Source organism: Borostomias antarcticus, assembly GCF_949987555.1.
Source record: "Borostomias antarcticus genome assembly, chromosome: 23".
Classification (NCBI taxonomy): domain Eukaryota; kingdom Metazoa; phylum Chordata; class Actinopteri; order Stomiiformes; family Stomiidae; genus Borostomias; species Borostomias antarcticus.
Genome location: NC_140256.1, coordinates 12551162 through 12573510, shown reverse-complemented (window position 1 = coordinate 12573510; position 22349 = coordinate 12551162). Strand labels below are relative to the sequence as shown.

Sequence of the window (22349 nt, the reverse complement as noted above, 5' to 3'; positions counted from 1 at the left end):
AAATAAAGATGGGTCTTGTCACCCGGACACATCAGTTCCAATGCTTCCAATGCTAATCCAGCACAATGAGAGCGGTATAGCCACTAAGCTCATGGGCTCACAACAACTAGCAGCAGCTTCCATAACATTAATGGTAGTTACAATTGTAAACATAGTACTCAACAGAATAGGTAATACTCAAGTCTTGATTGAAATGTTTCCTAAATGCTTTATTAAACATACAGACATGCACATTAAAAGTAGTCATAAGTTGTTATTTTGCATGTGCTCTCAGGACATGTTGTGGTTGTGACCATCTTTGTAAAGAAGAGAGGCATGTAATGCACATGTATACAGTAGTACAGAGTCAGTTGTCTATTGTATAGACAAGGTGTTCAATTGCTCAAGTGTTGTCAGGTGTTGGATCGAGTTTACAGTGGTCAGTTGTCCTCCTCTCTCTCTGGCTCTTCCTCCTCCTCCTCTCTCTCTCTGGCTCATCCTCCTCCTCCTCCTCTCTCTCTCTAGCTCTTCCTCCTCCTCCTCTCTCTCTCTGGCTCCTCCTCCTCCTCTCTCTCTGGCTCTTCCTCCTTCTATGGACCGCTACCATTAAAGGAGAAGGCTCTTTTTTTGACAACCTGGACCTTATTTACGGCATATTATAAGACGTTTAACTCACCGAGATAACTTTGGTGTAATTCGGAGGCCTGTAGAAGAAATTTAAAATCCAGCGCGAGCCAAGTATATCCATGTAATGGCGGCGGAGGGGGCACCGAGAATGCAGCTTCTAAAAAATGTATTTTCTGCCGCGAAACGGTTGTTTTCATTAATCTATTTTTATGAATCGCTAGTTGTGCTTACATAGAGTGAGGGCTTGTTGTGGTTTTCACATGCCTTTGTAATATGATCTTTAGAAACGTCTTTAGAAACGAAATAAAGCTTCCCCACTTGCTCCAGTACGCATGCGCAGAGCAGCGCTGGCTATTCTCCGTCTGTAGGCTACACTCGCGGCTCACATTCTCTACGCTACGATGAGCTTCCATCATATTCTAAGTCATCTTCTATATCCTCAAAATCTGATAAATATTCAGCCATATTTCACACAATATTCCAGGCACCAACAAGCCGATCGTAGCGTAGAGAATGTGAGCCGGGAGGCGTCTACGCGTTTCGCAACCCAGTTTAGCGATAACACCATTGAGTTTAGGAAGACCCTAACCCTAGGAAGACCCTAACCCCTAACCTTAACCCTAACCTTAACCCTAAACTATATGGTGTTCTTGCTAAACTGGGTTGCGAAAAGTAATCTCGCAGCCGGGAGTAGTGAGCTACAGTAGACCACATGGGCATTGAAGAAGATAAACAACATGTGGACGAACAAGTGATGACTGCGAATATGGCAGGATTTACCTATATGTGGGTGACAAAATGATGATGTTTTGGTGGTATTGTGACATTGATAGAATGGGGGTGAGTGTCTGGGGAGCTAGCAGCCATTTTCCTCTCAACATTTGCATGAACCTTGCTCCCTAAGACCCCCCCCCCCTTCCATTTCTATACAATAGGCCTAAGTGGAGGTTTTTGAAAGATAGGGGGAATATAAGGCTTTAAGTCAGGATCAGACGATAATGGGACAGTAGACTACTTCTTTAAAATAGGCTTTATCACACTGGAGTTAGCAGAGATACAAACGTAATAGAAAAGTTATCTTCTTGGTATTTTTGTGCTTGGCTGTAAGCCAGCGCACCTAGTATAGCTTTTGTCCGGTTATCACTCCCTCCCTCCTTCCTTTCCTCCCTCCGTTGAATGTTGACCTCCATTTCTCTGTTGGTGCCACAAGAGGCAGTAGTCCCAGCACACCAAAATAAAGAAGGAAACCAAAATCAGTCCACTGATCTCCACTGCACAAGAAGGGTAGCGGTGAAAGCAATGGACTCCCATGCGGGAGATCGAGGTTCAAAGCCCCGGTAGGGACGATTTTATGGGACTATACCTCAAACCTCCACATGCTCATCCTTTCACTCCAACCTTTACCCTTTGCCTTATAGGTCAGATCCTGTCCCAACCCAACCCTTATTCTAACTCCAGCTAACACTAGGCTGTAAGCCAGCCTACCTATAGTGTTTGTCCGGTTATCACTCCCTCCCTCCCTCCCTCCGTTGAATGTTGACCTCCATTTCTCTGTTGGCACCACAAGAGGCAGTAGTCCCAGCACACCAAAATAAAGGACACCAAAATCAATTCATCGATCTCCACTGCACAAGTAGAGTAGCGGTGAAAGCAATGATGATTTTATGGGACTATACCTCAAACCTCCACATGTTCATCCTTTCACTCCAACCTTTACCATTTGCCTTATAGGTTCAGATCCTGTCCCAACCCAACCCTTATTCTAACCCCAACCAACACTAGGCTGTAAGCCAGCACACCTAGTATAGCGTTTGTCCAGTTGTCACTCCCTCCCTCCCTCCCTTACTCCGTTGAATGTTGACCTGCATTTCTGTTGGGGACGAGTTGGGGAAGCCATACCCACACCCTCTGCTAGCCTGTGGGTTTATTCCTACATTTACTTTCGGCCTTTCCATCCCTCTCCCTCCCTCCTTTCCCCTTTTTTGGAAGTAGGGGGGAGATTCCATAGGAACAAAAACACTATGACAGTGTAGTGTAGCAGATTAAGCGTCCGACTCCCATGCAGGTTCGATCCCCGGTTGAGGACGAACCTATTTGATTCCTAACTTTAGCCACAACCTTTCTTCCTTTCCTCTCTCCTCTCTGCCCCCTTTTTTCAGATGGATGGGAGAGATCCCATGGGAACAAAAAGTTTTTTTTTTTTTTAAGGAAATGTACAGTCTGTTTTGCAGATGAATTAACTGTGTCAAACTGATTGCAGAAACTGGATGACCAATTAAGTGACCAATTACCAATTACCAATATACTAGACTTGTGCTTACTGTTATGTTTCTCTGTGTATGCAACTCTATGTTTTGTTTTCTGTTCCTCCTGTTCTCGGTCCCACTCCCAGATTCCTGAGTGGATCCAGTTATAATTAATATAATTCAAAGCATTTTAATAAATATGAGCATTGTGATTTGTCATTTCTGTTTGTCACTGGATGTTATAGAAGTTATGTAAAATGTGGTAACCTGGTGGTGCTATGTCAGTTATTGAATGTATGCAGTAATTGAACATTTGAAATACTCCTGTTTTGAAATTATACCTACAGTATAGGTGTCTCAGTAATTACCCATTATATATTAGGCTATACTTGTGTAGCGTGAACACGTGTATTTACCAGGTAAATGTGTTTTTTTTTCAGACGGACGGGAGAGATACCATGGGAACAATATATATATTGAGGACGATTTTTTTTTATCTTTAAGGAAATGTACAGTTTGTTTTGCAGATCCAGAATATCAAAACAAAAACACTATGACCGCATATTTTCCAGATCCTTGGTGGTCTAGTGGATAGGGTGTATGCCACCAATGTCTAAAGTTGGAATGTCAAAGGTTGTGGGTTCAAGCCTCAGTGTAGACAATATTTTGTCACTTGATGTTATAGAAGCTATGTAAAAATGCAGTTACCTGGTGGTGCTATGTCAGTTATTGAATGTATGTGCAGTAATTGAACATTTGAAATAGCCTACTCCTGTTTTGAAATTATACCTACAGTATAATAGTAATTACCCATTATATATTAGGCTATACTGTGCATATATTTACCAGGTAAATGTTTATTTTTTTTCAGACGGACGGGAGAGATCCCATGGGAACAAAACTTTTTTTTTTTTAATCTTTAAGGAAATGTACAGTCTGTTTTGCAGATCCAGAACATCAAAACAAAAACACTATGACACCGCAGATTTTCCAGATCCTCGGTGGTCTAATGGATAGCCCCGATGTGGAAGATATTTTGTCACTGGATGTTAAAGAAGCTATGTAAAAATACGTAATCTTGTCCAAGTATGATTTAGTCCACATTCTTTGCCTGCAACCTGTACCGGTGATAGACTACATTTACCGTTTTCGGCCACGGGAGGGCAGCAACAGGCTTATATAGACTGTTCCTTGTTCAGTTTCAGCAATTCAATGAGTGTTTGAGTTAGGCTATTTTGTTTATTTGTGTAAGAATTTCTGTTAGTTGTCATTATTTTTCTTTATTATTTCAGAGACCACACACTCACTGTCCGTTTACGTAAGTGAAGAGAATTGAAAGGTTAAATAATGCTTATTAAGGAGTTTAAAAGAGTATTAATACTGTCGCAATACTGAGGAAATCGTGCGTGCTCCTCTCACTTAAGAAACTGGGCTCATGCAGCATCATGATCATGACCTTTTATCCCTGAACATAAATTCCACAAGTAGAGTAGTAGTCAGAGCATAGAGTCTGTTGTAAGGCATTCCAAGTATTCCTTAAGGAGCATCATGGAAAAAAAAGCCCTTCCAAGCTCAGAATGCACTCGAGGAACCCTGAAAACAAGCCGCTCATTTGATCGGATCTGGTACAGTAGGTGCCAAGGCTCCAGTCCAACAGAGACGAGATGTAAGGTGGAAGTTTACTAATAATGGCTTTGAAAATAAACAAATGCCAATGTTACGCCTTAGAGAAAGAGATGGCCAGCCCACCTTATGATAGGATAAACTTTAGACTGTCCTTTAGCCGCTAAGTGGTGAGTGTCATATCTATCACCCGTAATAAGTGGTAGAGAGTGGTAGAGTCCAAGGGTTTCAAGGTTGTCACGGAAGCATGTCTATAGAGAGTGTCAAGAGAGAGAGAGTACCAATACTGATAGAAAAACAGCTTGAACAATTATTTTCCTGCTTAACATAGGAAAGCTATAGAACGATTTCTGTACAGGAAGACCATTTTCAGCCTTGTAGAATCCTTTCTAATAAAAGAAACGAACATGTTTCAAGACCGCAACATGTCGTGCACATATAGGCCTACGGGGGGCTCATGCGTTCTAATAATCAGTGCATGTAGTAGGCGTGTCCTAGCATACTGTGCAGACAAACAGCGAAAACGGAAAGGAGCTCGAAAAAGGCAACTTCCAAGCGCATATTTACTGTAGCCCAATGTATAATTAGTCAAATATGTCAGTAAAGGATTTAAGATTGACTTACGATGTTATTAACGAGGGTCAGACGTTCTCCGAAGGAGATACCATTACTGGCAAAGTCTATCTGGAATTATCAAGAGAAACCAAGATCGAATGTCTCTATATTAAAGCGAAAGGCGATGCAAATGTGCGTTGGTCAGAAAAGCGAGGCGATAAAACCTACTCTTACAGCGCGCACAGAAGATATTTCAAGTTAAAAGAGTTAATGATTGAAAAGACCTCGAAAGGTAGGCTAACGTTACACCACACTGCCATGTTTGTTTGTGGGGTTCCTTCGATGCAGGCACATCTTGTAGTCTTATCTTTAGGGCGTAATGTTGCTGCCCACACCAGGGAAATGTCAGTTGGATTTCTGTTTATAATCCCTGGAAGATTTTAGCGTACTCCACTCTTTTTTATAGTCAGTGTACCCACAGATAATGTTGGTGCATGGATGCAACAACATACTTCAACTATTGTGTAATCACGTTTGTTTCACAGCTAATGTGCTTCCCGCTGGAACTCATGTCTACCCATTCAGCTTACGCATACCTCTGGAGTAAGTAACGGGAAAGGAGTGTTCACTGTTCATTTCCGCTTTACGTTCAGAGTGTAATTTCTGGTCCAATTTGTATTATCGCATAGGCCTACACCAAACTAACCACATTGACGCCCACCAAAGTTTAACTCGGTCTGCTGTCACCTACTACGGTTAGGCCAACTCACTGCAAACATCTGAACAGCCCGTCACCATTTTTGTTTTCTTTATTACAGAAGCATGCCGTCATCCTTCAAGGGTTTCCATGGGAAGATAGTCTACATGCTAGAAGCCAACCTGTCCAGAAGCTGGAAGATGGATTGTACAGCGAAACAGGAGTTCAACTTTGTCTGCAGGTCTAACAATAACTACATAGGCTCACTCATGGTATGTATGCTGTAGGAAGACCTATTTATAATGAACTAGGGCACGGTGCCCATGGCGCCATCATGGTTATTCTGCACGTTCCATCTATCAATCGATCTAAAACCAAATTTTGGCTCCTGAGCCCAAGTCCAAATGAATGGAGGTGAATGGGCGGCCGTGTTGGGGCGGCTCTGTGGTGCCCCCCCCCTGAGGACTTAGCGGGACATGTTTGGTATTGCTGCGTACGTAACGCAGAGAGTTTTATGGCAGTCCAAACCGTGTGTCTGAGTTTCCAATGTCGAGTTGCCACACTTATACAAACACACACAGGCTTACACAGAAGCATACTGTAATGACCCTCCACTAAGGCTAGCTAATAGCTGCGCTAAGCGATTGTTTCGGTTATTGAGTTGGGTTTGGGAGCGTGGGATCCGGGGTCAGCAAGGGCAGGGGAGTGGGATTGAGAGACTGGTCCGTCAGAACAGACCAGTCACGGGGGGGTAACTGTCCAGGCCGAGGGGTGGTGAGGGGAGTTAATGGGTCATGGAGTTGTGGGGGGATCTTACCAGGGTGTCTTCAATGTCAGTATACTGCAGCTATTGGCTTTTGATCTTGTGGACCAGAAGGAAGGCCGATTCAGATGAGTCATTGGGGGAGATCAGGTCTATTACAGTGATGTCGTCCGCAAACTTGATGATTAGATTGCTGCTGCCTGGCAGAGCAGTCATGGGTGTACAGTGAGTACAGCCTGGGGCTCAGGCACAGCCTTGCGGGACAACTGTGCTGATGTTCACTGTGGATGAGGTGTTGCTTCCTATTCTCACCACCTGTGGTCTCTCCTTAAGAAAGTCCTGGGTCCAGTTGCATAAGGAGCTGCTCAGGCCTACACCTCTGAGCTTCATGACCAGGTTGATGGGGCATATGGTGTTGAAGGCAGAACTGTAGTCAAAGAATCGCATCCTGACAGATGTTTTACTTGTTCAGGTGCTCTGGCTCTGTAAGAGAGCTGGTGTGGGTCTAGTGAGTCTGGTTTGATGGTGTCGATGTTTCATCACTAGTTTCTCCATGCACAATTGGAGTGAGTGCCACTGGCTGGTAGTCATTCAGGCAGGTTACCTTGCTTTTCTTGGGTACTAGCACTGTTGTAGTCATCTTGAAGCACGTCGGGATGACCTGCCGTGACAGTGATGTGTTGAAGGTGTCCATAAAGACATGAGTCAGCTGTGTGGCACCCATTTTGACTCGGTGGTATGCACACTATTGGATGAAATGATTATTCATTATAATCACTTCATCCAATAGAGTAGGACAGGAAATAGAGAAGCATGTCTAATTTCAGGAAGTACTGGAGTTGTGCATATAGCCTATTTTGTAGGTTGCAAATATTTGGCCATTTTCTTGGCAATCTAGCAATCGATAGGGCACAGGGGGTTACGCTCCCTCCCACACCTCCAGGACATCTCAATCAATCAAAGCTTTATTTGTATAGCGCATTTCATATACAGAGGCAACACAATGCGCTTTACAGAGAACAAGGGAGGTGGGCATAGGTCCCACCCCTACATATTTCAGAGGGAAGCAAAAATCTACACCAGGCGCTGCAAGACCCAAGACCAGGAGAATTGTGAAAGACCCCAGCCACCCGGATAATGGACTCTTCTCTCTGCTGCGGTCAGGGAGAAAGTCCTGTGTCCACAAGGCCAGCTCAGAGGCTCAGAAAGAGCTTCCCTCAGGCCATCCGGATCCTGAATGAGGATGTTGCCTATGTCATTGCTCTCAACAGGATGCTACTCCCCTCCCAACACTCTAATCTCACTACCGGCCTCCATTGATCTCTGGACGCAACTCAGCACAGCAGCACCTTATCAAAATATTTATACTCATTACAATATACACAGTCTGTAAATACACATGTTAATATATTATAATATTTTATACATACCTATAATACCTCTAGGTTGATATGTATACTTATCTATTTGATTCAACTCTACATTCATCTGTTATTTTAGATCATTGTATATATTTAGCATTTGATTTTAATATTTTTGCATTTTTTCTACCTTACAATTTACTTTGTTGAGCACACCCAGGAACTAGCTAGGTAAATATTTCACTGTTGTAATTACACTACTAACGGCAACATCATAGCTAATTAAAACGAAAATAATATGTCCATGAAATATTTTAAACGATTGAATTGGTCTCAGGTGGAAACAGCATTTTTTCTGAGTGGTTGGAAAAGTCAGTTCAGAACAAACGTTGCTGCTTGCTCTTAATGAGTCACACGTCATCCGAATGTTTAGTTGTGTGTTCCAACGGACATTTAACCCAGGGCTAGTAGAACTGCAGTGTGAATCATATGGCTCTGGGCTTAGGTTAACCCTGGGTTAACAATGTGTGTGAAAAGGGGCTAAATTAACCCAGGGTTAACTCTTAGCCCAGGGCTAAGGATAGCCCTAGGCTAAGAATATGCTGTGTGAAAAGCCAATTAGTGTCGTTATAAGCATCGATAATAACCCTCAGTTGGCTCAGGAGCAAAATAGATAAACCCATTCATTCTCTATGGCAGCCCGTTCGATACCTGTATCTAACAGTTCCGTTGTCAAACAGTTCAGGCCTTGTTTTTGAGTTCCATGAGTGTAATTTTATCCTAACAATGTTCTATTCTCTTTCCATGCATACTCCTGCAGACTCCTCAGGTTGCTGCCGTAGACAAGGACTTCACTTTCTCTTCTGGAAAAATCAAAATGGAAGTCCATCTTGACAGGATGGGTTATGCCCCAGGTAACATGTTGCATATCAGCAGGGTTAGTTGACAATCTGTAGGCTGACACAGTTTAATATCAAAAATATTGTCTATGAATGGGGACTGTTGTTACTTCAACTGTCCCAGATAATTCAGTGACTTCACAGTCCAAAGGATTCTTCTGTCACAGGTGAGACAGTGCGTGTCCGTGCCAACATCAATAACTCGTCCTCCAAAGATCTGACGCCCAAATTCAGCCTGACGCGGAAGGCAGTTTTAAGCGCTCAGGGTTCCAGTAAGATTGAGAGGGATACAGTCTTCAAATTTGCCGGAGATTCTATCCCCGGCAAGACCCAACGGACTGTCGAGGCAGATTTGAAGATTCCTACTAACCAGACCTTGACCATTCTGAACTCTGACATCATCACAGTGGAGTTCAAGCTAAAGGTATGCTACACCCCACAGTAGGGCTTGATATCAATGATCATAAATCAACATTTCAAGGTCTTAGAGAATTGAGACTTGACTATAATATTTTTTTCGATTCCATTTGGTTAGAAATGGTCAAAATCCAATTATACAAAGGGTAATTCTGGTACTTTATTTTGATAATAGTTGGTGAAAAAAACATGATTTGAAAATAGGAACAGGGCGAGCGTCAAAAGGGCAGTTAAAACGTCGCGCCGCTTCACGCTGCGTCGCTCACGTCCAGTTAGGACATAACAATAGAAAATAACAATAGCTTGCTCGCGTCGCGTGTAGTTAGGACACGTTGTAAGCGCTAACACCGTGTCCTAACTACACGCGACAGGAGCGAGCGTCAGCGACAAAATGCAACGGACTCCGTTGACGCATTTTGCCGCTGACGCTGCGTTTATGCGAACTATTTGGAACGTTCATTAAAAGCCGTTCAAATGTGACCGTTTGGAGAAAACACGTTTGCGACGAACGTTCGCCTCTGTTAGCTGAATTTGAAAGCAGCCCAGATTCAATTCAATTTTCTATTGAAGAAGTAGTAAAGGTAAAAATCATGTTTAGCCCTGTTTTAAGGTTACTTACGATCATATACAGTGGTTCAGATCAAAAAGTTGACAACTATCACTTTTGAGAGTCTGAATTGCTCTACCACCGTTTTGGTCATGCAATGGATGTGGGTGGGCACCGTGAAAAATCATTCAAAAAACATGTGAAACTCTCAATTTCAAAGACAAGAAACTCACGAGGTGTTAGTTGGCATTCTGACATATAATTCGCCATAAAGTAAGATTCTAGTTCATCTGGAAAGGCTTTTTAAAATATTTAGCATAGAACTAAATTTAGTCGCAGCACATACGCGTGTAAATTTCCGCAAACTAGGTAGCCTAGCTACTTAAACAATAACAATAGCTACCGTAAGTAGGTCTTTGCGGCGAATTTGATGTGAGAACACCAACGGACACCAATTACCCCCTCGGTGAGCTTCTTGTCTTTGGAATCGAGTGTTTAACATGTTTTTGAATGATTTTTCACATTGCCCACCCACATCCATTGTATGACCTAAACGGTGGTAGAGCAATTATCAACTTTCTCAAAAGTGCTAGTTTTGTCAACTTTTTGATCTGAACCATTGTATATATATCAGAAGTAACCTTAAAACGGGGCTAAACATGATTTTACCCTTTACTACTCCTTTAAGTCAAAAGTCAAATTTTATTTATATAGCACATGTTCATACAAGCAAATGAAGCACACAGTGCTTTACAGAATAAATAAAAACATAGTTTATTAGTTGGTATTAAGAAAAGTAAAATAAGAAAATAGAAGAGGATGGAACATATGGTAAAAGAGAAATAGAATATAAGAAAGTTTAAAATAAAAAATTAGAATAAAAGAATATTAAAATTGAGTAAAACTACATGATAAAAGCGAGATTAAAGATATGTCTATATAAGGCATGCAAATAATCTCCTTTTATGTTGCTGTGCGATTTAACCAATAAACCACTTGAGGTCTTGGGTTACAGTGATTTTAGAACAGCTAGGGGGATTTTAGGCTCTCCGCTTCATGTCGAACACCCCCCTAGCTGTTCTGCAATCACTGGAATCCACTGCCTCCCATGGTTTATTGCTTGAATATAATTTGTACAACAGTAGCTCACTTATGCACTGGTGTTTCATAAATATCAGTAAGCTACATTATAAAAGTTCAGGATGAGTGTATTTTGTTACCTTCAATCTGTCTATTTTCCAGGTGTATTTGGATATCAGTTTTCACATGGATCCAGAGGTCAAGTTTCCATTGGTTATCATGCCTGCCAACTACCAGTCTAACTTTGCACCAGGTGGAGCCGTAGGGTTCAACCCATCTGGGATACGTGGGGGACCAAGCCGCAGTGACTTCCCCTCTCCTGCTCCGTTTGGTCCGCACCCTATTGCCACAGCCCCGGGGGCATATGGACCCCCAATTTATCAACCTTACCCACCACAACTGCCATACTCCTACCCTACTGCCCCGACATCTGACTCCCCACCATCATCGTCCAAAGTAATTCATCCACCCCCACCTCCCCCCATGTACAACCTAACCCCAAATGCGCCCATGTACAACCCTAGCCCAAATGCACCCATGTACAACCCTCCCCCATCTGCCCCACTGTTCAACCCAACCCCAAATGCCCCAGTGTTCAACCCAAGCCCAACTGCCCCCATGTACAACCCAACTGCCCCATCGTTCAACCCAAACCCACCTGCCCCCATGTACAACCCTACCCCAGGTGAGCCTGTGATTGACTCGGATCCAAACGCACCACCACCATCATATTTCTCCATCTTCCCGCCTTCTGCCCCTGAAACAACCCCCTAACAACCCTACATTTTGAATGTGCCTTAATATAGAGATGGAATAATGTACATCACCAGGATTGTATTTAGTAGTAAAGCAGTTACATTACATTAGTCATTTAGCAGACACTATTTATCCAAAGCCACTAACAATAATTGCAATGTTCGACATTTAATGGCCTAATGTGTTATTTGTTAATATACTGACACCTGAACATTTGATGTTATTTTATTGTTTATCTAAAATGTTTGTGTTTTCTTAGTTTTTTATGCTGACAGTACTGTAGCCTCACAGCAAGAAGGTCTCTGGGCCTTTGTGTGGAGTTTGCATGTTCTCCCTGTGTTCGCAAGGGTTTCCTCCCAAAGAATCCAAAATGAAAACCATGCAGAAGAATAGATGCTCTTGGACTTGGTCCCCGGGCGCCAAGAACGATGGCTGCCCACTGCTCCTGGCTGCCCCATGGAGGAGGATGGCTTGGATGAGATAAATGCAGGGCACTGTAATTTCACTCCAACCCCAGCAGTACTACAGTACGAGTAGTTGTAGTTACCAGAGGGCTCCAGCAGGGGGAGTGTAGTTAGGTTAAAGGACACCTGTTTCCTCCCCTCAGTCATTACAGATGTCTGTCTTGTAGCCTACCTTTCATACAAATACTCCCCTTTGCAGGGCTTTTACAAATGCACTAACTATTAACTAATACATGCATCTCTTACACCGTGTCCTAACTGCTTGCGACGCGAGCAACAGAACGCGACATCGCATGCTTGCTGTCCTAACTGCAACCGTTAAATTTCCTGTTCTGTTACGTCATTTGTCTATATTCCCAACTGAAGACAGTTAAAGAACGAACGCCTGTCAAGGCGAGCGACAGGAGGAAAATAGGAACAGGGCGAGCGTCAAAAGGGCAGTTAAAACGTCGCGCCGTTTCGTGCTGCGTCGCTCGCGTCCAGTTAGGACATAACATAATAGAAAAAGCAATGGAACGCATTTTGTCGCTGACGCTCGCTCACGTCACGTGTAGTTAGGACACGGAATTAGGCTTGTACGGAAGCCTACTCATAGATGAAAATCACTTTAATCATGTCTCGGCTCTTTGCCAGTGATTTCAATTTCAAATGTGCCTTAGGCCTATGTATGATGAATGTGAGTGTGTGCATGTGCAACAGGCGTCACTGCACTCAAGTAGGCCTAGTCGGTGTGCTTCCTTCTACCCTCACTTCCCCACGCTGCGTTCGATCTCAGGTCCTCTGACTCACATGACACCTCAATATCAAGTGCGAAGTTGTCGATAGTGATGGGTGGAACGAAGCTTTCCGACGCAGTGAAATATTAGAAACCTATTCCTATAAAAGGTTGTCTTTCGAAGCATTTGATACATCCTCTCCACATCTGGTCAGTTCATGGAGTGGTGACTGCGAAGTCCTCGATTGGAGTATAATAGCCTAAATGAGCCCACCGGCGCCTTTGATGTTTTGTTCAATAAAGGTAATGTGTCAAAAATATGCGGTTATAAATCTTGCCTGGTTTGTCAAGTAACTGTTTACCTCTTCAATTTATGACATTTGGCATAGGGGAATTGGCATTAAGCAACGATAAACAAATGCAAAGCCGTTTTGTAGCCCACATTTTGTAGGCCATCTTTAGGCAACATTTTATCAGCAGGGTCAAAAGTGTTATGCAACTGGGATTCCCAGTGATTGTGTTGACGAAGATGCAGTGTTGGCTACATGACTTCAGTAGCCTAGTTTATTTGATTAAATCCTTATAGCATTTACAGCAAAACAATATTCATTAATTCGAAAACAGGACCTCCATAAGCATCTGGTACTCCGCTACAGCCAAGGACGGCAAAATTGCAGCGCGTCATCCGATCCGCCGAGAAGATGATTGGCTGCAACCCTCTTGCACAACTCCAGGACCCTGATCCACCACGGACCCCACCACCGTTGAGAGACACTGTCGATAGACACATACACATGACCTGAATGTAGGCCTACAGTATAGGACTCATTGCACTCACATAACGTCGCACACACATGCTGTATACTATAGTATAGGCTACACATACTTGCACATGACCTGAATGTAGGCTACTATATAGGACGCACCGCACTCGCATATACACACACGCGCACATTACACTATATACACGGACTGCACTACTTTTTATGACTCCGCCAGGCGATAGCCTGGCCGGAGGCATTATGGTTTCGGGTTGTCCGTCCGTCCGATGTTTGTTAATGCAATATCTCGGGAACGCATTGATGGAATTTCTTCCCCTTTGGTACAAATGTTCAGTGGCACTCAAGGATGAACTGCTTAGATCGTGGGGGTCAAAGTTCAAGGTCACTGTGACCTCACAAAATGTGTTTTTGGCCTGATGAACACAATATCGCAAAGGCTTAACAGAATTTGTTCATATTTGGGTAAAATGTCCAGTTGGACTCAAGGATTAACTGATTACATTGTGGGGGTCAAAGGTCAAGGGTCACTGATTTGGCCAAATGCCCATCTATCCATTGTCATCCGCTTATCCGGGGTCGAGTTGCGGAGGCAGCAGTCCCAGCAGGGGGCCCCAGACATCCCTTTCCCTGGCAGCATCAACCAGCTCTGCCTGGGGAATCTTTAGCCACTCCCAGGCCAGTGCGGAGATGTCATCCCACCACCTAGTCCTGGGTCTACCCCGTGGCCTCCTCCCTGCCGGACACGCCTGGAACACCTCGAACACCTCCCTATGGAGGCGCCCAGGAGGCATCCTCACTAGATGCCCGAACCACCTCAACTGGCTCCTTTCGATGCAAAGGAGCAGCGGCTCTACTCCAAGCCTCTCCCGGATGACTGAACTTCTCACCCGGTCTCTCAGAGAGACCCCAGCCACCCTCCGGAGAAAACTCATTTCGGCCGCTTGTATCCGTGATCTCGTTCTTTCGGTCATGACCCATCCTTCATGACCATAGGTGAGGGTGGGAACGAAGATAGACCGGAAGATCGAGAGCTTTGCCTTTTGGCTCAGCTCTCTTTTCGTCACAACAGTGCGGTAAAGCGACTGCAGAACCGCACCAGCTGCTCCAATTCTCCGGCCAAACTCCCTCTCCATGGTTCCCTCACTCGTGAACAAGACCCCCAGATACTTTAACTCCTTCACTTGGGCTAAGGACTCATTTCCTACTCGGAGCGGACAGACCACCGGTTTCCTGCTGAGAACCATGGCCTCAGACTTAGAAGTGCTGATTCTCATCCCAGCCGCTTCACACTCAGTTGCGAACCTATCCAGAGAGTGCTGGAGGTCGCAGGCAGATGATGCCATCAGGACCACATCATCTGCAAATAGCAGCAACGCGATCCCTAGCTCACCGAACTGCAAACCCACCTCCGCATGACTACGCCTCGATATCCTGTCCATGAAAATCACAAACCGGATTGGTGACAAAGCGCAGCCCTGGCGGAGGCCAACCCCCACCGGAAAGGAAGACGACTTACTGCCAAGGACACGGACACAGCTCTCGCTCTGGGTGTACAGGGATTGGATGGCCCTAAGTAGGGATCCCCTCACCCCATACTCCCACATAACCCTCCACAAGACCTCTTGAGGGACCCGGTCGTAAGCCTTCTCCAAGCCCACATAACACATGCAGACAGGTTGGGCAAACTCCCAAGCCCTCTCCAAGATCCTTGCGATCCTTGGCCAAATGTCCAGTTGGACTTAATTAGATTAATTGGATTTGATTTTGGTATTCAAATATCAAAGGTCAAGGTCACCGTGACATCACAAAAGGCACTTATGAACGCTAACGCTAGATAGCTAACGCTAATGCTAGCTAGCTAATGCTAATTCTAGCACTAATGCTAGCTTTAGCTCGCTAGCGTTAGTGGCCTGGAAATTTAACCATTGTGCATTAGTAGCCTAAAACAATAAACACTCAATATATTGTGTGAAATGTATTATCGTGTACGATGTTGCAGCTGCAACTGTGTTGTGGCTGCTGACCCAAATTAAGCTCTAAGCTTGAAGGTAAACAGACTCATACAGATGTAGATCACTGTCATCATGTTAACGCTAATGTTTATTTTTTAATTTTAATTTTTATTTAACCTTTATTTAACCAGGTAAAAGAAGCTTGAGCTCAAAGAGCTCTTTTTTGAGCAACGCCTGACAAAAATGGCAGCATAAAACACAACAACAACAAATTACAATCAAAGACAGACCAGTATAGGACAGACAGACAGAGAACAAAGAACATATAAACAAAAAGCCTCACTGTCAGTGTTTTCAGTATGTGATAGGTATCACTGAATGACATGCAGGATTGACAATGTGAAAACGTCTGAAACTTAAATACCATTTCCAATTCAGGAAGCATGTACCAAAATAACTAGCAGTTTGGTAGAGATACCAAAGTATCTCTAAGGACCTAGGCTAGAGCCACTATACTGCAACTGGGTGTGTGTGTGTGTGTGTGTGTGTGTGTGTGTGTGTATCTGAATATGTGTGTGTCTATGTGGCTGATATTGAACTGTTAACCTCTCAAGGCCTTCACTAAGCAAAGTATCTGATGTTTGATCAAATTTGTTCGTTCATTAAACAAGATAAAACACAATTGTAGATGTATTAAGTCTTTGTGAGCTTACACTGACTGAAAACATCACACAATGGACCAGGCCCCTAAAACTCTCATACCCACAACTCTTATACCCGACTGCCATATACTCCATATTCAAAATATAAAAGGTTATATGGTAAAATGTGTGGATGTGTAGGCAATGTGTCGAAAATATGCGGTTATAAATCTTGGTTTGTCTCCAAGGTAGGCTTACTGTATAGGCTGTTAAGATCTTCAATTTGTTTGGCCTATTTTAAGTTTTTCAGATTGCCATTAATTAGCAATAATAAATACATGCAATTAACTCATTATCTACACTTGATATATAGAATAGATCGATAGATTGATAAATAGATCCTGTAGATGGGAACTAGAGAGTATGTGCGTGTAAATAAGAAAAGTGACTGTTAACGAAGAGGCAAAGTATTGTAGGGACATGATTATTAAACCAACTGGCAGACGAACAGTACCAGTTCTAGTTCGATGCTCTCAGATGCCTGTGTGACGAAGATGATCATACTCGGGTAAATTTGGTTTCATATTGGACATTCAACAGACATGTGCATTCGGCATTTTGAGCCAAAACCCCCTTTACACATGCAGTCTAACCCTGTAAATTATAGGGAACATGCCTGTTTAGGGGGCATGTGTGAACGAGAGCAGGGTTTTATATCCTGGGACATTTGAAAAGCCAATTTCCCACATCAAGACCTGACATTCCATGGAATCTGGGATGGCTGTGTTGTGAACAGTAGCAGTTAGATTGTCGGGACGAGCTGGGACAAGCATGTACTGTATGTCAGTCGGACGAAAGATTTTAGGGGTTTTGAAATTTATGGGAGGGGGTCCCTGGAGGAAAACGTGAGGATCATGCTTGAATTTTTTTTTTTTCCGTTTTTAGTCCAATTACTATTTTATGATTCCAGGGGAGGGTCATACAAATTTGAATCAATCAAAATAAAATAGCTTCTTCAGCTTGGTGTGGGCCATCTCTTTGGCTGCCCTGTCAGTCGATCTTTGTGCTTGGCCTATCCAGTGTGTGGAATGGATTGCTGAAATATGTGGATGTCACAGAACGTCCTCCAGTTAAAGTATTGATCATTGGTGAAAAAGGTGAGAAACTCGGTGCACTCAGTGCACTTAAAAACTGGATTTATAGGTTTAGAAGACTTATCTTCAAGACTCACTGCAGTGTAGCTCTGATATCACTTCCCTTTCTTAGCAGGGATAGAGAGCGGTGTCGGCCAGCCGTGATCTCGAAGCAGTAGGGATCAACACCGGTATCATTCATTCATCAGAAGGCCCAGGCTACCTCTCATTCATCAGAAGGCCCAGGCTACCTCTCATTCATCAGAAGGTCCAGGCTACCTCTCATTCATCAGAAGGTCCAGGCTACCTCTCATTCATCAGAAGGCCCAGGCTACCTCTCATTCATCAGAAGCCCAGACTACCTCCCGTGGCAGCATGCGTCCCCTTTATCCCCTACCGGCACCGCTTTTCCAGTTCACCAGCACAGGCAAAAGCAGCAAAGACACAGCACACCCAGTGGCAACCAAAAATGTCACTCAAATTTCAGGCCAGGGTTACACGGCAACGTTTCGAGAACGAGAATGGCAATGGAATTGGAATGACCTCTGGGTTACATGGCAACGTTTCATCAGCAATGCCAGAAGTTATACATGGAAACAATATCGCAACACCATTCGCAACACTGAGCATGCGCGTGTCTGTTGTAGTCATTTATGCATTTAGAATGCATTTATTTAGGGATGCCTGTCTTCAACCAAATGACACCCTCATGAGCAACTGGACTTTAGTTTTACATTTTCATAGTCACAGCTAATTATTGCAGATATGCCGTGCACAGGTACAAGAGATTACAATGAGAATACACAAGGTTAACCCCAAGCTTTATTTACAATTGGGCATCTAATCAATCGTGTACAACCACAGAAATCCATCATTTTTTTATGTGAACAGGTACAAGACTACAATACTACAGGCTATCCTCAACTGAAGCTTTATTTACAATGTTGTGCACAAATCTGATTAGTCAACATCTGCAATAAACAATAGAAGACATTCTGCCCCATCATTAAACAAGACTTTTGCAGAAACATAAGCGAACGGTCTGAGCTGGTGGTTTGTTAGTTAACGTTACTCTAAAATGGCCGCTGGACTGAGGGAAATGTGAATTGTTTGTTTGTTTGACTCTGCTGAATTTGACGAAGGTAATATACTAAAGTGCATTCAACAGTCCCAAAAGAGTAGTACTTTTGAAATCGAGTAATCTGAGCTAATTTACTGATATTCCACTAGATATTCCAAGCCCCGGGCAGCCATTGGTCCCCACTATGCAGGCCAAAGACCAGGTGCCAGGTGCCGGAGTTGAAAGGCCTCTGCCAGCGGTCCAGTACAATCCACGTGTGCTGTACAATCCAGGTATGCATGTTTGTGTTGAAATGAAATGTCTATGCCTACTGCACACTGATAGTTGGACTATTTTTTATTTATTTTGAATACCATTTTACTCATCTTGCAGATTTTCCAAGCTTGTCCCATGTGGGCGAGCGGGGCCCAGGCCCCATGTATAGCACCCCAGCCAGATCATACAGCACCCCAGCCAGACCAGGTAAGAGTGGCATGTACTGCTGTGGTGTTGTGATGTCTACCTGTTAATGTCTTAATTTATTTTCCTTCAAATGCCAGAAGCCAAAGCATGCTGCCAACACCATACAGTTTCCTGCTAATCCCTTTCCTTTATCCCTTTTGTTTTTCAGTTAGGTCTGTGATGCCGTCGCCCAATAAAACGGCTCCAGCACCATTGACTCCATGTACCCCTCTACCTAATCGATGCTGCTCTGCAGATGCTGGTATGGGACTACTTCATGTTGCATGCAGGGATATATTTTGAGTTTCATTTAGTTTTATGTCAATGTACTTATAGCCACATCTGTGTTTATCTAGATTTCCAGAGGTCTGTACATCAGCAGTTCTCAGATGCGGGAGCAACTCCGTGAGCTTGCACGGACTGTGAGGGAACTGGCCCCAGAGCATGCGGCCTGGGGAGTCTGGAGCCCAGGGAGAAGTGCTGGATGTACTGAACCCTGCCCAAACGGACGAGGAGCTGCAGGTCTGAGGCCAGGTTGAAGGACCGGGAACATCAGAGGAAGATGGTGAGTGTCTGCAGGGCAGAACTTTGTCTTATTTTTGCAGTGCAGGGAAGGGTACAGTAAATGACTGTCTTTGTTTTGCAGACACAATACCTAGGTGCCATTGGTGGCAGAGACTTGGCGGACACAGTCCGGCGGGTGCTGTCAGCTGTAGCCACACATGCCGTGTGGAGCGCCTACAGTGTGCACGGGAAGAAGGGGAAGAAGCCACTGAAGAGTATGACACTCTTCAATGTTCTAACACGTAAGAAATGGTTCATATTTTGAATATTTTTTAATACATCGTCTTTGTTCCATGACCGATGTGAATTGAAACCATTACCTTTCTTGATAACTTAAAGGTGCAGTGATGGTCTCCATGCCAAAGGCTACGATGGCGGAGGTGGCCGCCCAGCTGCAGGAGACATTGAAACATGCCCCTGCTAAATGCAGAAGGGTAAGTGATGTCTTTTTTTTTGGTTTCTCCTACCCAGTGACACTGCATGGTTCCAAAGATTGTGTACCACTTTTTTGTGCATGTATGTGCATTGTGTATTTACGGCCATTTCATTGTGTCTTTAGGTATCTGCAGAAGTCCGCCTGAGCACAGCCCATCCAAGAACAGTCCATCTGAGCACTGCTCAGCATTCTGATGAGGAAGACTTCCCTTCCTAGCTGCCCCCCAGCCCATCTGACGCCCACCCGCAGCCCATTTGAGCACAGCCCCCCCCCCCCAGCCTATCTGAGCACGGCCTGCCATTTTTTTGTAAATAACTTTTTTAGTAAATTGTTTTTTTGTTGTTGTTTTTTTAAAATCCTTTTTGTTTTTAAACTTGTTTATCATGTTGCAGGCCAGACATTGTGTACTTTTTTAATAAAATAAATTGTTCTTGACTGAATGGTGTTGTGTCATAACTTTTGTACCATAATTTTGCTTGCTGCATTGACTATGACATTAATAGGCTCTTTGCACAAGCTACACTACATCCTGACACTCTACAGGCGTATTTCTTTCCTGGCCTATACTAGTGGATGGAAGTGATTGATCAGGTGTGCTGCACACCGGATTCATCGCTATTGCTATCCAATAGTATAGGACGGTAAAGAAATATGCCTGTAGAGTTTCAGGAAGTAGTGGAGCTTGTGCAAGGAGCTGATTTGTTTTGTAATGCAAATTATAAATGTAGCCAACGGAAGTGTAGACCACGTTGCAGCAACGTAACAACAGTAATATATAAACGTGTATACAACGTTGCAGCAATATACATCGAAATAATCACGGAAATCACAACAGTGTGTACACATTGCAGGCACGCTGCAGACACGTTGGACCTGCACGTTGCAGCAACTTGTGTGCAGATACCACGTTTGCGTTGCATGCACGTTTAACTTGACGTTGAGTGGACCATACAAAAGTCTAAATTGCACGTTTCTGCAACATTGCTGCAACCTGATTGTGTTAGTAGGGTTACTCTACCCTGCTGCTACTGAGAATGTCTCTATAACCTTTTAATCTATTGTGAACAAACTTTTGTATGAAATATATTATCTCAGTGCCTCTTTGATGAGGGGAACCTAGACATACTGGGTAGGCTATTATGCTACATAAGCAGAATTAATTCCTGATTATGATTGTACTTAACCCAGTCCCTGAGGCTCAAAATGCCTAATATGAATGTTCGTTGAATCAATGTCCAATATGAAACCAACTTTACCTCGGTGATGATCACGTGGTTTTTTTTCATATTGAAGCGAGCCGTTCTCTTAATACACCCGTCGGTGCACTTGACTTCGGAAGGTCGATAGGCTAGGCTACTGTCTCATGGTTACTACTTCGATATCACTAGTTGTCAGGCCTATCATCGCTGTTACAATCGAATATGGTGAAGGATTTCACATTGAGTTATGATGAGGAGAGGACGTTCTCCGAAGGCGATTGTATTGATGGCAAAGTCACTCTGGAGCTATCAAAAGAAACCGAGATCAAATGTCTCTTTATTAAAGCCAAATGCGATGTAGAAGTGCAACATTCTGGTTATACGAAAACAAGATATTTCAAGCTGAAAGAGTTTATGATTGAAAACAATTCGACAGGTAGGTGAGCTGTCTATTGGAAAATTGCCACAAGAAGCATTAACATTTAATAGGTCAATAGCTTTCTTGTGATTGTTGTAGCCTATAGTCTATAGGTATAGATATAGGCCTACTGTATAGAGAGTGGTTGGAAAACGAGATTTTGAAAAATGTTGGTTAGGCCATTTGACATTAGCCTACTGTTTAATATAGGCTATAGTATTTTGTGGACAAACGTAGCCTGTATGATCTCAAAAACAGATGACGAAAATAGTTCACACAGAGGGCTATTACCAATCAATTTGATAATAAAATGCAAATGTGAAAATGTGCTGTTAGCTCGTGTTGGAACCAAACTCTGATTATAGGCTAGCCTAATATAAACCCACCCACCACTCCCTACTCCAAGGAAACTAGTCTCTCTCCAGACTCAAATATTACTTTAAATCGCTGCGCTTGGAATACTACATATATTAGTCTGTGCCACTTCACTGCCCAGGCTGTTCTGAGGGCGTATCGACGGGCCAAAATTGAAAGTGACAGGTCGTACGATACGTACGTAGCAGCAAATGAGAGACAATAGCCCAGGTTAGATGGGCGGGGCCAGGAAGGATGGAACATGAAGTGTCCCAGACCCATAGAGAGATCTGCAGCATGCAGAAACGTAGTATATCAGCGAAATAAATCTCATGGGTCTGGCGTTGAGACTACAGGGAAACATACTGGCTAATATGCCTCCGCCTACACTGGCCAACAGTCACATGCGTGCACGCACGCACGCACGCACGCACACACAAATAGCCTACATACACACAATCTCTCTCTCTCTCTCTCTCTCTCTCTCTCTCTCTCTCTCTCTCTCTCTCTCTCTCTCTCTCACACACACACACTTTGCACACTATGCACTGTATTTATTAATCCATGGATATCTGGATTCATAAAATCTGTGAAATTTAAAGAGGTAATGTGCTATTTT

At 43.6% G+C, this 22349-nt stretch overlaps 2 protein-coding genes across 2 annotated transcripts; both read left to right on the top strand.

Moving 5' to 3' along the window:
* Positions 1 to 4992: 4992 nt before the first annotated feature.
* LOC311325083 (arrestin domain-containing protein 3) lies at positions 4993 to 13000 on the top strand. The gene is made up of 6 exons (XM_084457733.1): positions 4993 to 5322; positions 5576 to 5633; positions 5849 to 5999; positions 8672 to 8765; positions 8918 to 9174; positions 10957 to 13000. Exons 1-6 carry the CDS (start codon positions 5070 to 5072, stop codon positions 11566 to 11568), a joined length of 1425 nt encoding a protein of 474 aa, XP_084313859.1. The 5' UTR covers positions 4993 to 5069; the 3' UTR covers positions 11569 to 13000.
* A 6185-nt stretch (positions 13001 to 19185) lies between these two features.
* On the top strand, positions 19186 to 19975 carry LOC311324388 (uncharacterized protein; the record flags this gene model as incomplete). The annotated part of the gene is made up of 4 exons (XM_084456850.1): positions 19186 to 19324; positions 19406 to 19565; positions 19663 to 19757; positions 19883 to 19975. Exons 1-4 carry the CDS (start codon positions 19322 to 19324, stop codon positions 19973 to 19975), a joined length of 351 nt encoding a protein of 116 aa, XP_084312976.1. The 5' UTR covers positions 19186 to 19321.
* Between the last annotated feature and the right edge of the window lie 2374 nt (positions 19976 to 22349).